At 42.6% G+C, this 18,455-nt stretch overlaps 1 protein-coding gene across 2 annotated transcripts in view; it reads left to right on the top strand.

Annotated features, from left to right (window-relative positions):
- The window catches only part of ITPR2 (inositol 1,4,5-trisphosphate receptor type 2), a 328,286-nt gene that overhangs the window by 40,925 nt on the left and 268,906 nt on the right, over positions 1-18,455 (top strand). For both annotated transcript variants that reach the window (XM_067559269.1, XM_067559270.1), the window contains exon 2: positions 9,114-9,184. In XM_067559269.1, coding sequence (XP_067415370.1) covers positions 9,114-9,184 — 71 coding nt within the window. The remainder of the gene's footprint in view (positions 1-9,113; positions 9,185-18,455) is intronic.

The following is an 18,455-nucleotide window of genomic DNA, read 5'->3' as shown; positions in this document are numbered from 1 at the left end:
GCCGGCAAAAGGTCCTGGGTTAGATGCAGTTATACCAGGAATAGCGCAGTCTTGCCAGTATAATCTGTGTTCACACTTTGCCAGTATGGTATACCAATATTCCTATATCAGCAAAGTGCTTCTAGTGCAGTCATGGCCATAGATGGATAATGAATTATAGAATATTAGAGTTGGAAGGGACCTCAGGAGGTCATCTAGTCCAACCCCCTGCTCAAAGCAGGACTAACCTCAGCTATATCATCCCAGCCAGGGCTTTGTCAAGCCTCAGCTTAAAAACCTCTAAGGATGGAGATTCCACCACCTCCCTAGGTAACCCATTCCAGTGCTTCACCACCCTCCTAGTGAAAAACTTTTTCCTAATGTCCAACCTAGACCTCCCGCCCTGTAACTTGAGACCGTTGCTCCTTGTTCTGTCATCTGCCACCACCAAGAACAGCCTAGCCCCATCCTCCCTGGAACCCCCTTTCAGGTAGTTAAAGGCCGCTATCAAATCCCCCCTCATTCTTCTCTTTTGCAGACTAAACAAGCCCAGTTCCCTTAGCCTCTCCTCATTAAGTCCTGGGCTCCAGCCCCCTAATCATTTTTGTTGCCCTCCGCTGTACTTTCTCCAACTTGTCCACATCCTTTTTGTAGTGGGGGGCCCAAAACTGGACACAATATTCTAAATGCAGCCTCACCAATGCCGAATAGAGGGGAATAATCACTTCCTGTGACCTGCTGGCAGTGCCCTTCCTAATGCAGCCCAGTATGCTATTAGTCTTCTTGACAACCAGGGCACACTGCTGACTCATATCCAGTTTTTTATCCACTGTTACCCCCAGGTCCTTTTCTGCAGAGTTGCTGCCTAGCTCGTCGGTCCCCATCTATAGCTGTGCATGGGATTCTTTCTTCCTTCCTAAGTGGAGGACTCTGCACTTTTCTTTGTTGAACCTCATCAGATTTCTTTTGGCCCAATCCTCCAGTTTGTTTAGGTCCTTCTGTATCCTATCCCTACCTTGAGAACCTCCAGACTTTCATTAGGTAGGATTTAAACAAATGTTTGGGAAGCATATTCTTCAGGGCATAAGCCAGTCACTCGCTAATGGGGATTATAAAAGAACATTCCCTATGGATAGGCTAGTCCATAACTGCCTACTGCAGGGCTTCTTGCATCTTCATCTGAAGCATCTGGTTCTGGCCACTATCAAGACAGAATGCTAGGCTAGACGGATGAGTGCTCTGATTCAGTATGACAGTTCCTAGATTCCTAAAAATCAACACCGCCTCCCTAAATTTAAGGAAGTGGGAACCATTGGAAACAGAAGAGGAGGTCTCCTAGAGACTTTTGCTTTATGAACAGCGAGGAACATGTTGTATCTTCTAGGCATATAAATCATTATTTTAGATGGCTTCCATCTTTGTGTAGCCTGGTATTGTACATGGTAGCGTGGAGTACAGTAATGTAATAGATGCCCATTATTTTGAGACTCTGGTGAGTTCAGTACAGTTTCCCACTGAAATAAAATAGGAAAACTTCTATTGATTTCAGTGGAAGAAGGATTGGGAACCAGAATAAGGGATCTCCATAATATTGTTCCTTTCATAATCTGATTTCACAATGGCTGAATGCAGGGGGTATAAGTAAAGGTACAATGTCCTAGCTGTTGTCTTCTCTTCCAGAGCACTGAGGGTGTACGTAAGGCTGCACTGAATTACTATACATCTTAATGACTACAGTGAGAAATAAGTGTACAACATCCACTCATGGGCATTGTACATAAAACAAAGGCATTTATTATGTTCAAAAAGAACTTGCACAAAAAAAATCATACCATAATCACCTAGAAGGTTCCTTTGTCTCCTATAAGTAGCCAACATGTGCAGAACTGAAATGGAATCATGTTGTACCTGCTATGTACTGTATTACAATATACAGTACAATGCAGTATTGTCTGTTTCCAGTGAGCAAAAGAATAAAGCTGCTAAGCTTATTTAAGCTTGCCAAAACTACTTTGACGATATAATGGCTAAAATATTTGCTTTATAACTTACGTCTGTATTTTAAACAGCTAGCTCAATATATTGTATAATGTAGAGAGCTAGTTCTCCCCATGTCTGATTTTTTTAAAAAATTCTTCATTTGCAACATTTGGACTACAAAACAAAACTGCAAACAAGTGTGATTTAAAAAAAAAATCAGATCATATCTTTGAAAATTGTTAAAGAAATCTGAAAATAAAAAGTGCTTAGCACCTGCAACTTTTATTGGTTCAATCAGGCCTATTATTAGCCTCATGCATTTTAAATTAATTATTTCGCAAGCACACAGAATATGAATAATTTGTTTAGAAACCAAAGGCTACTACCTAACAGGCTTCAGAGACTTTTAGCATTTACAAACCAACAGATGCTTTTTTGTTTTCTTAGTTATGAAATACAGGATTTGAATATTATTTCTGTACTCAACAAGTAAATGCTGTAAAGTTTGAGAATTATATGTTTTGACTATGGAGGCATGACCAGTGCCTTCATAATCAGTATATGTAATAAGTGATTACTGAACTTTTTTTTAATAGATACATGAAGGAGTCTTGAGAACTAAAATGTAGAAAAATTGCATGTATTGTATGGACAAATTGGAACTTAGTCCAGGTTATGTCTGGTGTTGTAAGATGTTTTGCAAGAGAGAAAGTGGTCAGTGGTTAAAGCGCTGGAATGAGATTCAGTGGATCTGAGTTCATTTCCCAGTTCTGCTACGGACTTCTGTGTCACCTTGAGCAGGTCACTTAATCTTTCCATGCCTCAATGTCCCATCTGTAAAATGGGAGAGAGAACACTTTTTTTCCTACCCTGTAGCTCTCTGGTCTGTTTAGACCCTACGCCCTTCGTGACAAAGGACCGTCTTCCTGTGCAGAGTCTGTATAGTATTTACAGGCCCCTGATCATGGGTGGGACCTCTTGACAATACAAATAATCATTAAAAAAAGTGGCTGAGGTTTGGGATAGAAATCAGTTAAGTGGACATATGGGACAGACAAGTTGGCAAAAAATACCACTTGCTCAAATAATGGCATTTAAAAATTCATTAAAACTTCCCACATTGTTTATTTAATTGGAAATAAAAGATTTTAGTTCTTGCCGTCTCAGAACACCAGTCCAGGCTCATGGTGAAAGCCCACTGCCACACCTATGGGAAGCTCGATTGTTGTGAGAGTGGAAATGTGGGGTTGGTTCCTGTGGAGTTCCTGTTCCTATTAACCCCCCTTTACTTCACTCTTCATAAGAGTCCCATCACACCCCCATCTGGAAGAGTCATGGTCTGAGTCACCCTTGCCTACGCTCTGTGCACATTTGCCAGTAAAAAGTGGGTGTAAAACATAACTATTCTCATTTGCTAGCGTTTTACACTTACTTTGTGTGGGTCTACACAAGGTGGGGGCAATGGTGAATCATGTCTCTGCGTTTCTGTGGTAGAACAACAGAGTAGGGCTTTTTTGTTAAGAGCCAGGAGGCATGGACCAGAATTAGATTGGTGAACATTGCGCCTCCTCCCTATGTATTTTCCCTTTATTTTTCCAAGTATCTAGAAGATTCACACTGTAATGCCTTATCTCCTTTCATGGATTCTGTACCATCTATTTTAGGTGCTTTTACATGTCTCCCATTACCATACGATCTTTGCACCTCAAAATCTTCAATGTGTTTATCCTCACAACACTCCTGTGAGCGAGGGAAATGCTATTTTCCCCATTGTACGAATGGGGAACCGAGGCCCTGAAGAGCTTACAATATAAGTAGGCAAGACAGACAGAGTGGGAGAAAAGAAGTATTAATAGTATTATTATATCCACTTTATAGATGGAGAGAGACTAAGTGGCTTGCCTCAGGTCACACAGGAAATCTGTGATAGAGAAGAGCTTGAACCTAGCTAGCACCTTAATCACTGGACCATCCATTCTCTCCTTTCCCAGTTTGTGGAGATTGCGGCACTTACATCAGTGACTAGATTAGCTAGTGCCCAAGGATCTTCATTGCGCGGGAATGGGCTTCCTAGACTGGAAGAGCTAAAAGAGATTTCAGTTTGAGAAATCACTATATTAAAAATAGTTTGAATTATATTTAAATAGAGAGAACAGCCAGCCTGCCTATCATGTGCTGTACAGTATCAAACTAAAACTGTATTAAATTGGGTATTCAGCTGCGAGAACGAAGAGTATTGCATGTGTAATTCAGAAAGTGTTGTGTATGTCGTTTGAAGGCCAATCAATCCCTGGTGCAAATCCATTTACGTTTGGGACGATTATGGTCCCTAATTACAGTAATACAACTTTATGGCATTTATCTTTATGCCTTAACAGAACACACAAAAGAAAGTGACTAGTATTAATTAAAGTTTACTTTCTATTATGTTTCAATGCCTTGATTGTGAGAAGTGCTGAGCACCCTCCACTCTCATTGAGAAAATGGCTGTTGGAGGTGCTCAGCATCTCGTAGGAAGTATTCAGCATCCTGCAGGATCTAGCCCTTGGCTGCGTGTGTTATTTTGCTGCAATGATGTGGCTCTGTAGTGGAGAAGGTAGCATTCTCTCTCTTTCTAGCTAAGGCTGCAGTTGGGGTCTTATTAGAAGACCCTCCTTGTAAATCATATCCCAATCCTCTCATGCTGAAGGATGCTAGTGGTGCTAGTTCTGAAAACCATTTAGAAAATTGGTGGATTAATTTTGAGACTAAAATCTTTAGAAATAGTTTCTTTAAACATTTTTGAAAATACTCTGTTTCTGGTCTCCCATTCTAAATTCACTTTGACCGCACAAAATTTGAAGCATAGGTGGATTTGGACATTGGCTCCTACAAGTAATTTCAAAGGGCAGAGATAGTAGAAGGTTTATAGAATAAAACGTTTTAAAGATCTTGGCCCCTTTTATCTGTCAGTGAACAGAGGCGTCAAGTGATGGTTCCATGCTAGAGCAGATGATACTCTGCCTGTAAGTTCCTGGGGGCTTTCTGCACTGCAGTTGGGAAATAGCCTCCCAGCCCAGGTAGACAAACTTGTGCCAGCAGGGCAAGAGCTAGCACACTAAAAATAGCATTGTGGATGTTGCAGCACCGGTGGAGACTTGGGCTAGCCAACCAAGCACAGACCCAGGGGGTAGGGTGGGCTTGAGCTCGGCTGGCTAGCCTGAGCCTCTGCTAGGCCTGAACATCCACACCATTCTTTTTAGCGCGCTAGCTTACGCCTCGCTAGGATGAGTCTGACCATGCCTTTAGCTCTGTATGGGATGTTTCAAGGAACTTGGAGCAGGAATTTGCTCCCTCAGGCATCTGCCCTTATTGGTTTCCAGTGTGATTTTATTTATTTATTTTCATACATTTAACCAACATAGCTATTCTAGGAACACTTTAAGTGTGGTCCAGACCCTACTTTCAGAATTGCCTATTGAACACTAGCTACTGATTTCTATAGTTATTACTCTTAGTTGTTTTTTACTTTTGGGAGCAAAGGCAAGTCTGAGCAGCCTGCTTTTGTTCCCTAGGTCACTGAACTTGTATTATTTGTATTGCACAGCACTTAAGAGCCCTCGTCAATGACCACGACCCAATGACGCTAGATGTTGTACAAACATAGAACAAAAGACACTCTGCCCCAAAGAGTATAAGAGAAGATGAAACAGGTGGAGACGAAAGGAGGGTACAAGGAAGCATTGAGACCACATTGGGCAGTGTGATAAGCTGTGATCTCTGCACGCCGGCAGCCTGGTGGTGGAAAATTCATGTGCATGTTAAGAGATTGCTCCTGTTCCCATTGTGGCCAATGGCAAAGCCCTGGTTGACTTGAATGGGAATAGAATCAAACCCTTAATTTGAATGAACTAGATATTTATGCTTGTCAGGAATCAGGATCAGATTTTAATCGATAGATATCAGTAAATGTCATTTTCAGCTGATGCACTGAAAGCAACGGAAAAAAATATCCATGGGCAACAGCTGGTGGGAATGCTGTCCCCTGTCCCTCGCCTGTGCCTGCAGGAATCTGGTGTCACCTGCCCTGCAGCAGCACACACAGCCTGTCATGGCCCCGCTGGACTGCAGAGGGCTCCCTGTTCTGCCCTGGGGCCGGGGACACCTAATCTCTGCAGGCACAAGGTGTGGGGGAGGCTCACCAGCTCACCAGCCAGCCATGTGGGAGCTCATCTCCAGGGCAGGAACTGTTCAGCAGCACCCCACGGCTGGGAGTTCATCATCCTTGCTGCAGATCTCTGCACTGCTTGGCCAGGATTGCAGCCTCTCTGTACCTCGTGCCCTGGTTTTCGGGCCCCTCAGCCTTGCAGGGAGCCCCGCCTCTGTCAGTGCTGCTGTAACCCTAACCCCGACTCTTCCCCCACGTTCCTCTAATTTCCAACAACTAAAAAACACAAACTGTTTAAAATCTTAATAATAAAAACCCTTAAAGATAAAAATAGACTATAAAAATACTATTAATCAAAATGAGAAAAAAATACAAATTGAATTCTGTCAAGCCAACAGATATTGCTTTTTCTGATGCCTTTTCCCAGAAAAGCTTATAGAACTACTATCAACGACTGATAGGGTAGCAGAGTTTACTTAAATAGGATTTTCCTGTGTAATTGTTTTAATGAACTGATTTATTTACAATAGACTTCCTGCAGGCAAACTGAATTTGTTTATAAAAATAGTACTAAGTTAATGGCTTTTCTATTAAATGGATTTATAGTCATTTTAAAACTTGTTTATTTCACTTGTAAAATGTGATGAGAACCATTTTGTGTTTCAAGTAAACATATGAACTCACATTGGCATACAAAAATGTGTTCTTGTTGTCTGTGACCAAAGATTCAGACCTATATTTCACACAGATCTACTTAAAAGGGAAAAACGGAAATGATAAAATATAAAACTAAAGTATTAAGAGAAAAAAATCAGGAAACCTTAACAGTGTAATGAGCCTGCTTCTGCAGTCATTTAATTCAATAGGAGTGTAGCTTGCCAATGTACCATTAGATCAGGTTCAATAACAGGTTATATGCCTTTAAAGACTATATTGTCTTGGTGGCACCAATTTATGTATCACTGTCAATCAGTCTAGCAGCTAAGCCAAATTAATATCTATGCGTCTTATGTGTAGAACAGGTGCCATATAGAATAGTTATTACAAGTGCCACCTTGAGAGGGAATGTTGTCTAATGGCTAGAGCAATCAATTGAGAGTTAGGATCACTGAGTTCTAATTCTGATACTGCCACCGGCATGTTGTGTAGAATTGGGCAACTCATAGAAGATATGGTTAATTGATAAAGGGAAGATAATAGTTAGCTACTTCATAGGGGTGCTGTGATTTCCAGTTCACGAATGTTTATAAAGTGCTTTGAGATCCTCAGTTTGTTATTAATTACTTGTATTACTAGAGCCTAGGAGCTTCAGTCATGGACCAGGGCCCTGTTGTGGTAGGTGCTGTACAAACAGAACAAAAAGACAGTCTCTGCACCAAAGAACTTACAATCCAAGTATAAGGCAAGAGACAACTGATTGATACAAATAGGGGAGTGCAAGAAAAGAATATACAAGAGATAATATTGGTCAGCATGGTAGGCAGTGGTCTAAGCACATCAGCAGCCTAACTGTTGTGAAGAGGCACTATGTCAGGTGGCCAAACTTACTGACACCACCCCCCCGAGACCTCCTCCCCTACTGGACAAAATCCTCTAGCCCTACCACCCTAGTGCAAGGCAGAAGCTCTTAGCTCCCCACCCTAGTCTGGCAGGCGGAGAATGGGGAGTGCACTTTAACTGTAAAAGAAGCCACCATTTGGCCACTCCTGCACTATACCAAGGCACAGAAATATTATTGCTTTTTAAAAGACCATATTTATTTTGAAAATTGGAAGTTTTAATTATGACTTTAAAAAAAAAAAAGAAGTATTTTACAAGTGCCTCCTGCCAATAAAGATAAATGCCATTTTGTGTCTTTTCTGACAGAATCATTCACTTTCTCTTCACAGATCTGTGTTCCCCACCACGATGTACAAGGCAATATGTTATGGTGGTTAATAGATAACATTAAATTCTGCTTAATTTTGGACAAATAACGTAGTATCTTTTGTGTGGCACCTCCATTCATATGCTGTCACTGTGATCATAGACTGTGTGTGTCCTCCACTGCCTCTAGTGGTTGAATTGTCAGACCTGCTCAAGTGTAGTTGTCATTTGGCCTTCAAGTAGGTGTGGCCCGCAGAACATGAGAACTTTAATATTGCTCCATAAGCATGAAATAATTACATGTGAAGTGTTACGTTTATATTTGTAAAGGACTGCCCATAATCTGTCCAACATTTTTTGCCGATAAATTTACAGGGTGGTGATGTTTCACCATCACTTCCCCCTGGGAGCATTTGGAAGAAGTATTGGGCACCAACAAGTCACCAAAGAACTTGTAAGTGGAGCCTCCTAGGGGAACTCCTGCACCGGCAAGGAGCCCCATTGCGACTGGTGACTTTAAAGGGGCCCTGTGTGGAGGTAGAGATTTGCTTGCATGGAGCAGCTTGCAGGACTGTGGCTAAAGTTAGCAAGTAGTACTTTAAATGTAGTGCTTTAAATCCCTTTCTTCTTTTGTTTGTGAGTTAAACTTAGGTGCCTCACCCTTCCTCTTCAAGGCCTAATCCAGAGCCCATTGAAGTCGGTGGGAATCTTTCTACTGATTTCTGTGGGCTTTGGATCAGGCCTCAGAAGCTTGGCTATGAGAATCTGATCGCTGCCCAGAGGCAAACTGTTTATTATTCAGGACTAACAAACTTTCCAAATGAAAGTTAAGAATTTTACACATAATATCAATATGCATATTGTAAAGAAAGGGACTATAATCAGATTTAAATGATGTGGGATCGGAAATGGCTACTTTGAATTGGTGCTACAAAAGAAATCCACTTATGCAAGGGGAGAGCACAGATACATTTCTTCGTTCTGCTGACGTAATCCAGTTGGTGGCCTTTTATTTTTTCCCCCATGTTATTGACTGGAAATGTGTGAACCACCCTTTTCCTTAAGTATTATGGATTTGTCTACACAAACATACATATGTAAACAGTCAAAATAACAATATTAAATATGTTTGTTCTTCTAGATTAGTGGATGACAGATGTGTGGTTCAGCCAGAGGCAGGTGACCTTGCCAACCCTCCCAAGAAGTTCAGAGGTAAGTGGCTGAGAGTGGTTTTTATTTCACACACTGGGGCTACAGCTGGATCTGTAGTTTATGAAACTGATCCATATTCCAGTCGCTTGGGCAAAGATTTGCATTACAATACAAAAGAAATATCCAAATTTGCTGGTGCTTTAGGATTGGGCTACTGACATTTCAAGCTGCAATACAAATGAAAACTTAATGTACAATATAAGAAGGTAAAGAACATTAAGAACTGTTGGAAAATATGGGGCGAGGGGTTAATTTTCATTTAAACTGAGGCCCATTTACACTAATCTGGCAGTGTAATGTCCACACTCGTTCTGAGACCCCTTTTGCTTCTGAAGTGCTGCAAAAGCCTCTATTGTAAATGGGAAGCAGGCACAAGATGTTCAGAACTACCAGAGCTGGCTGGTTCTTTTTCTTTTAATATGAGACGATAATTTTTTAATACATTTTTTGCAAACATTTCCCTCCATTTTTTTGTCCAGTTCTAGGTAGAACTTTCTTTCATTTCTCCACTTCTCTGAACATGTGCCTACGGATTAAATGAATGTTTTGGGGATTATTTTTTTTTCTTGTGCTGAAAAGATGATGTAGTGGCAAAATGCAATTTCTATTTATTTAAGAACATTTATTTAAAAATACATACTTTAAATCAGTGTTTCTCAACCCTTTAAGTAGCAAGTGCCCCCTAACTTCTGAAAATTTTAATCTGTACCCCAACACTCAATTTTCCACAGGATTTTATATTTACAGACTAATGTGAGCCATATGTTGGAAGAAGGGCTGAGTATATATGGCCGTGATATGACAGATGTCAGATCTAGTGTGGGTAGGGTTACCACCTTTACATCAGGGGTGCGCAATTCAAATATGTACCTGGACTAGAGGTGATGGTTGCCAAAGCTAGGAGGCTTTGAGCGGCATGCCAGTGCTGGGGAATATAAAGCGCCATGCCAAATTTTTTGCCATAGATTTCAGAGGAGGAAAGGGTGAGAGAGAGAGAGAGACAGGGAAGGGGGGCGAGAGAGAGAGAGAGACAGGAAAAGAGAGTACCTGGTGAAATCTGGGGCTGTCATAATTGTCAATTTCACTGATCAGTTAGAGCAGTGAAATTGACAAGTTTTCTGGGCACTGGGCTTTGAGTCAGGGAGGGGGGCTGCCACCCAATCCGAGCTGGGGCGGAGGAGGTTTCCGTGCTGGCTGGGACCCAGGGATGTGGGCAGGCAGGTGCTGCCCATTTTCAAGCTGGAGCGCCGGAGGCTGTCGGGCACCGGAGGCTCTCATGTGCCTTCCCCAAAAGTCGGTTCCTGTCGCCTGCCTCCCAGCTGGGACCGGGTGGGAAGCAGGTGGCTGCAGCCCAGCTTCCTGGGACTGTGGCAGCTGCTGCCTGCCTCCCATCTGGGGGCTGTGATGGGGTGAAGTGACTGGGCTGCTGCTGCCCACCTGCCCTTCACTCTGTTTTTTCCCGGGTACCCCCTGCCTGTGTCTCGCGTATCCCTAGAAACTATGCTTTAAATGCAGCTCTAAATTCTGTGGGCATGTGGACAGAGGGAAATAGAACCTTTTTCAGGTGTTGTCCACATTTGAAATTACCCTGGATTTCAGTCATTGATGTAACTGCACCAAAGTAAACCCAAATTTCCCTGATACAGAATCCTTTTGAAATCAATAGTAGATGCTGTTAAGAGGGGAGTGCTTTCTGGAGGCTATAGAATAGACCTTTATACCCCTGCTCTCCTCCAAGCCCCCCAAGCCAAGCTCCTGTTCCCTTTCCCTTTTTCCTGCCCCCTCCTCCTCTCCAATCATCCTCCCCCTCCCCCCCGTTTTTGTCCCCATCCTCTTTTCCTCCCCTTACTGGCTCTTGTGAACAACTAGTTCTTCCTACTCCCTTCGGACTACGTTCCCTTCTCCCTATCCCCATGTGTGGCTCCTGCAACGCCCCCTCCCTTCATTCCTCACCTTCTGCATTCTAAGTCTGCTTCTTCTTTCTCCCTGCTGCCTGGGCCCAGGGGGGGAGCACTGAAAGCACAGGATAGAGCCTCTTGCTCCTGGTTCCAGGGAAAGTCTTGCTCAGCCCCTGCATCCTTAGGATGGAGCATGCTCAGTCACTATGCAGGGATGGTGCAAATGGAGCCTGGTCAGCACTAGGGCTGTGAGTATGTTGCTCAGTGAAAACAGAATGTAGCAACCGAGTTCTTAAATCTCTGCTGAGCATGTGCAACAATTTGTTTTTCCTTAATCTCCTTCTCAGAATTGACTGAACCAATTTAACTGCAACTTAAAATACATACATAAATTGACCTTAGGCAGGCACATGGCCTGAAAAACTTAAGCCTGAGTGGTTAGTTTGGCAAAGTTATAAGCAACTGATAATAGGGTCTAATAATGTGAAGTGTCAGGCAACTTTAACTTTAAGTATTGCTCCCTGTACTGGCTATACTGTTTTCACTGTTGGCTGAAGTAGGGATGGATTCGTAGGAGCCAAGGAAGCATGAGAGAGACATGTTTCTAACAGTGCACTTACTCTCAGAGAAGTGGCTCTGAAAAAGGTATCATGGGGGGGGCCCAGTGTTGTTGTTTTTTGGTGGTGCCTTATCAAATTGGCCCAATTTGCAAATAAGAAGTTGTGTTTTTTCTCTCTGCCAGTACAGCATCTCTCCTAGAGAGTTCACCCAGTTCAAAACTGGGTACTGAGCTGCAGGCCTGAGTTGAAAGCGTGTCCCAAAATAGTATATGGTGTCATTTGTGTGTGGGTGTTTACTTTCTCTTTTAGGGTGGGTGGCGGCTGCCTTATGTTCTGTTTCATATCATCTGGAATTGAGTATTGTTCAGTTAAACAAAGCTGTGGTTGCCTTTAATTTTGGGTCTATTTAAAGACACCATGGGCCAAATTCTGCTCTTGGTCACGCTGGTGTAAAAATGGAGTAACTCCAGTGGTGTCTGTGGAGTTACCCTAGGCTTACACCAGCATGAGTGAGAGCACAATTTGGTCCCACAGGTGTTTCCTGTAGTCTGTTGCCTACTCAAACGAGCTTTTAGTATCTTGTGGTTGAATTTTGCTTGATCTTGTCAGGTGCAGTGTGCTCTCATTGCCTATTGAAGTGAATGTGTATTGAGGGCACTCAGCACCTTGATTGAGGTACTCAGTACCTTACAGGATTAGCCTCCTGGTGGTTATGAAAGGTGCTGGGCTGCCAGCCAAAAGTCCTCTGTTTGTCCACAGAACAGGTACAACATGGGCAGAAGACGTGCAAGCTTTCTGAAACTGCAACCTCAAACACTATTTTTAGTTTGACCACATGTTAAATTAACTATCTCCATTGAGAAATACTTTTAGCTTCCAATAGACCACAACAGGTCACAATATGCAATAAGTTCCAGAGGGGTAGCCGTGTTAGTCTGTATACAGCAAAAACAAGGAGAGTCTGTAGCACCTTAGCGACTGACAGATTTTTGTGGGCATAAGCTTTTGTGGGCTGCAACCCACTTCGTCAGATGCATGAAGTGGAAACCACAATATGCAATAAACCACAATTAAAAACACTTGCAGGACTGAGGATCAGAAGGTCCTTCACTGGTGTCGTAGAATCGTAGGATTTTAGGGCTGGAAGGTGCCAAGAGAAGTCAAATTCAGCCCCCTGTGCCAAGTAAACCTAGACCATCCCTGACAGGTGTTTGTCCAACCTGTTCTTAAAAACCTCCAGTGATGGGGATTCCACAACCTTCCTTGGAAGCCTATTTCAGAATGTAACTATCCTTATAGTTAGTAAGTTTTTCCCTAATATCTAACATAAATCTCCTTTGCTGCAGATTAAGCCTTCTTGTCCTTCTTCTTGTCCTTCCTTCTGTGGAGAACAATTAATCACTGTCCTCTTTATAACAGCCCGTAATGTATTTGATGGTCCTCCCTCAACCTTTGTGTCTCAAGACTAAACATGACCAGATTTTTTTTACTCATAGTTTCCTCATAGTTCAGATTTTGTAAACCGTATCATTTTTGTTGCTCTCCTCTGGACTCTCTCCGGTTTGTTCACATGTTTCGTAAAGTATGGTGCCCAAAATTGGATGCAGTACTCCAGCGGAGGCCTCACTAGCGCCAAGTAGAGTGGGACAATTACCTCCCATGTCTCACATATAGCCTCAGACTTCAAGGTCAGAAGGGACCAACATGATTATCTAGTCTGATCTCCTGCACAACGCAGGCCACAGAACCTCACCCACCCACTCCTGTAATAAATCTCTAACCTATGAGTGAGTTATTGAAGTCCTGAAATCATGGTTTAAGGATATGACAGTCCTGTTAATACAGTCCAGAATGTATGTCTTTTTTGCAACTGCATCACATTGTTGACTCGTACGCAGTTTGTGATCCACTATAACCCCCAGATCCTTTTCAGCAGTACTACCACTGAGCCAGCTTCTCCCCATTTTGTATTTGCGCATTTGATTTTTCCTTCCTATGTGTAATATTTTGCACTTGTCTTTATTGCATTTCATCTTGCTGATTTCAGACCAAATTTCTAACTTGTAAAAGTTGTTTTGAATCCTGATCCTGTCTTCCAAAGTGCTTGCCTGCATAAATACTTAAATTTACTTGAATTTTCTGTTGGTTTGCATCCCCTTCCCCATGAGACATTTAAAATACGTGCAAGCATTTATGAGTACAAAAAAGCTCCCCTCCCCCCCCCCCCCCCCCCCCCCCGGGCTTTTTCCACCATTATTTTGATATATTTAATTTGTTTGATTTCTTTTATTCACAATATGTTTTTTCTTTCTGCTCACTCTCTTCCTTCCATTAGAGTCCCTCCTGTCTACCGTGATTCTCCTTTCCTGTCCAGCTCTTCCCCTTTTCCTTTCTCACTCCATCCTACTCTTTCCTTTATCTCTCCCTCCACCATTCTCCTCTTCGCCCTCTTCTCCTTCACCATTTCCACTTTGTCCCTCAGTTTCCCTTTGCCCTCATTCTCCATCGTTTTCTCCATTCTCCTCCTCCTCCTCCAGTCTCCCCCTTTCCTCATGTCTCTTAATTGCCACCATTTTCTCCTCAAAAGTCTCTCACTGCTTCCTCCCTCAATTTAACTGTTTTGGCCCTCCTCTGCTACATCCTTTTCCTCCCTTTTCCTTTCCGTCTTCAGAACCGGAAGTTTTTTAAGCAATATGATTTAAATATCCCTTCTCTTCCCAATTACTCAACCTAGCCTCTTGTCTCATGTAATGTCATATGATGATTTCACTAGTTCTCCATGCACTATAGAGTCTTCCATGGCTGAATTTCTCATGATAAAAAGGGAAGGGAAAAAAACTATTTGTTTAAAACAAACACTTTTCAGACCTTATTTATAATCATACAGAAGCATAAAAAGGTATGAGCTGTTTCTTTTTCCTTTCTGGATCTCCTTTTGTAATGGCTGGGTGAGCAGGAAACCTGCATACTTGCTCGATCAGATAACATTGTCTGCTGTATTGAGCTTCTGGGCTGTTGAATTTTGTGCCCCCTCTCAGAAGTTTCATGTGCTAGCAGGTTGATATTGGTTGCATCCTGTGAGGACTCTCCTGTATTTGCCGGGAAATGGACTCAGCATTATAAGTGGGTGTTTTCTAACTCTTGACTTCTACGATTAACACATGATTATTTCTTGTTTAAATAAAACCAGTCGTGGTATTTAAATATAAAAATACTGTGGCTACCTATCAATCCTAAAACTTCTTTACCTCTCCTCACTTTCTAACAGGCACCTTCAGATGACTAATCTCTCCCAAGTATCCTTGCATCTGTTTTCTAAAAGGCCTCCTAAAGTATATTTTGACAATTCAAAGAATAACCCATTGTTTCAGGAGAATTGTAGAAGATGGTTAGATATATGGTAATCCTAGATGTAAAGATGACCTGCAAAGGAAAAGAAAAAAGTCTTACACTCCAAAAAGGGCACACGTGTATATTTAGAGAAGTTCCCTGCTTGTTTTTTACTTTAGAAATTCCAATTATGTCTAGGCTGGAAGATTTCATGATGGCAGGAAAACTAGTGAAATGGCGACATCACAAGAGTGAAAAAAGTGAAAGTTGAGTAGTTGAAATGTGTTGTGTATTTTGTGTCTTGCCTGGGTTACCGTAGCAACAGAGCGTAGTTTGTTGCCATAACAATAGAGTTAGACTCTTCCGGGATAGCTCAGCTAGTCCTGGCCGATTTTAGTGTTAAGTCAATAAAGCTGCTCCCTGTATTGCATCTCTCTGTGTTCCTGTGTTGGTTTCTCTCTCTGAATACAAACAATTAAAAAGGATTCAACATAACAGAAGTGGTGATGGAGGATGGGATTGACTTGTACTGCACCAGCAAAAAACGTAAAAGTCAATGTAACAAAAAAAAAAAAAAAAAAAAACCTTTTTGCTGTTTTGGGGGCTGGGCTGTTTACACTGACAGTTCAAACTGAAATTAAAACACTGTCTGCTTTGTTCTGAGGAAAATGAAGCAGACAGACTGGGAACGGAGAAGAAACAAAAGCAATGCAAGTGAATGGATATCACCAGCAGTTGTGTGTGAACGACCCCAACACACATCAATAAAAGACGCTAAAAGACAAGAAAAAGAAAGGGGGTGGGTGGGAAGAGGGACAGCAATGGCTACACTGAGAACTTCTGATGCCACTCTAGAGAAATGGAACTCATATACTGAGCATTTTCAGCTTTTTGTTATAGCAAATGAAATTACAGATGCAAAGAAGGTGCCCATTTTCTTGTTGTAGGAGCTAAAACTTATACTTTATTGCGCAGCTTAGTGCACCTTGATAAGCTGGAGACAAAATCTTTGTGACACTGAAAATCCAGGAGCCACATTTTTCTCCATAACCGCTGGTAATTGTGGAGAGATTTTGGTTCCACAAAAGGAATCAGGAAAGGGGTGAAACAATTGTGCAGTTTGTAGCAGCTCTGAAGAAGCTTGCTGAGCACTGTGAATTTAATGATGTGTAAAGTGACACCCTACGTGATAGGTTAGTGTGTGATCTGCACAATGAAGCAATACAGAAGTGCCTATTGACAGAGGCCCAGCTTACCTGGCAGAAGGGCATTGAAATTACAATCTCTCTGGAGCTGGCCGCAAAGGAAGCCCAACAGTTCAGTGCATCAACCACAGTGCATAAGGTGTCACAAGAACCTACCCACAAGACAATGGAGAGCCGGGAATATTACCACTGTGGAAATCCGGGTCACCATGCATCAGAATGCTGGTGAAAAGACCTAATGTGTCGACAGTGTGGCAAAAAGGGACACATTAAACGTTCCTGCAAACAAAAGAAAGAAGAGTCAAACAGAACAAGCAAACCAGAGGGAAAAAAGCCTGCTGTCTGGCAGACCAAAATGGAAAATCTGCACGTGGTAGAGCAGACTCAGGATGATCAAAGTGACACCCAGTCAGAAGAAGTAGTGCCACTCCACGTCTTGTCCATGGCAGTTAGCTCACGTGAATATTGGGTAACCCTGCTGTTGGGAGGTAATCCTGTATGCATGGAACTGGACACCGGCACAGCAGTTTCGCTGGTCTCCGACACTGTGTATAAGGAGAAGCTAAAGCATCTCCCGCTTAAGCCGACAAAAATTGCTGTGAAGAGGTACACTGGAGAAGCTGTACCCATGTTGGGCACTACTGATGTTAAGGTGGAGCTCAATGGACAGACTGTTAAATTGCCACTGTTTGTGGTGGAAGGCAATTACCCAGCCTTAATGGGAAGGTCACGGCTTAGGAAGATCCAGCTGAACTGGGCAGAAGTGCACAGGATGGCTAAAGAAGAAACAGATCTGACAGCTGTATTAAAGAAACATGCTGCTGTTTTTGGAGAGGACCTGGGAAGTATGAAGGGAATCACTGTGAAATTGAACATTAAGCCTGACAGCCAACCAAAATATCTGAAAGCCAGGACTGTGCCATATGCCATCAGGCCAAAGGTTGAAGTGGACCTGGAGCACCTGGTGAAAAATGGAGTCCTAGTACCAGTTACCCACAGGCAACCCCAATTGTTCCAGTATTGAAGAAAGATGGCTCCATTCAGATTTGTGGAGATTTTAAGGTCACTGTTAACTTGATATTGTATGCAGAGCCATACTCTGTTCCCTGCATCGATGACATCTTCGCTGGCTTAGCTGGTGGACAAAAGTTCAGCAAGATTGATCTGAGTCAGGGGTATTTACAGATGCACGTTGATGAGAAGTCCCAAGAACTGTTGACTATCGTGACACAAAGGGCTTTACTGATACTGTTGCTTGTCTTTCGGAATAATGTCTGCTCCAGCTTTGTTCCAGAGGACCATGGACCAGATCTTGAGTGGCTTGCCAGGAGTCCAGTGCTATCTTGACAACATCCTGGTCACTGGCAAAAATGAGGAGAATCACCTTAAGAACTTGGAGGCTGCCCTACAAATACTGGAAGAGTATGGCCTATGAGTCCGCAAAGACAAATGCGAATTCTTCCAGTCATCTGTTGAATATTTGAGACATATCATAGATGCTACTGGCCTTTGTAAGGCTCCTGCAAAAGTCAAGGCTATTGTGAAAGCTCCACCTCCTCCAAACGTAAGCCAATTTCACTCTTTTTTTAGGGCTATTGAACTATTATGGAAAGTTTATTCCACAGTTAGCAACACTACTGAAACCACTACATGAATTCCTTGGTCAGAACAAGGTCTGGAAGTGGACTGAAGCCTGTGATGTTGCATTTAACAAGGCTAAACGCGCATTGCTAAATTCAGACATTCGTTGCATTTTGATCCGTCCTTACCTTTACAGTTGGCCTGCGATGCCTCCCCTTATGGAGTGGGAGCGATTGTGTCACACATGATGCCTTTGGGAGAGGAGAGACCCATTGCTTTGGCCTCATGTACCTTAAGCAAAGCAGAAACTAACTATGCCCAATTGAATGTGAAGCACTGGGAATTGTTTTCAGAATTCGGAAATTTCACCAGTACCTGTTTGGATGGAAGTTCACACTTCTCACCAACCATCACACTTCTAACATCAATTATTGGACCACACACAGGCATTCCGTCATTGGCTGCTAGTTGTATGCAACAATGGGCATTCTGGAGCTAAATGGGTCCCTGCTACAGTCGTTGCCCAAACAGGACCTGTTTCCTACAATGTCCAGACTGCAGATGATCTCACTTGGCAGCGGCATGTAGATCAATTGTTGCCAGGTCATACATGTCCCAAGGACACATCTCCAGTTAAACTGCTTGACCTCACCATTACAGGTGAGATATCATCAAGTCAAGAGTCACCCGTTCCTGA

This window comes from Emydura macquarii, unplaced genomic scaffold, assembly GCF_026122565.2.
Source record: "Emydura macquarii macquarii isolate MOO-44397 ecotype Brisbane River unplaced genomic scaffold, CSIRO-AGI_Emac_v2 contig_2205, whole genome shotgun sequence".
Taxonomy (NCBI): Eukaryota; Metazoa; Chordata; order Testudines; family Chelidae; genus Emydura; species Emydura macquarii.
The sequence above is the reverse complement of the archived record's forward strand: the minus strand, read 5'-3'. Positions and strand labels throughout refer to the sequence as shown.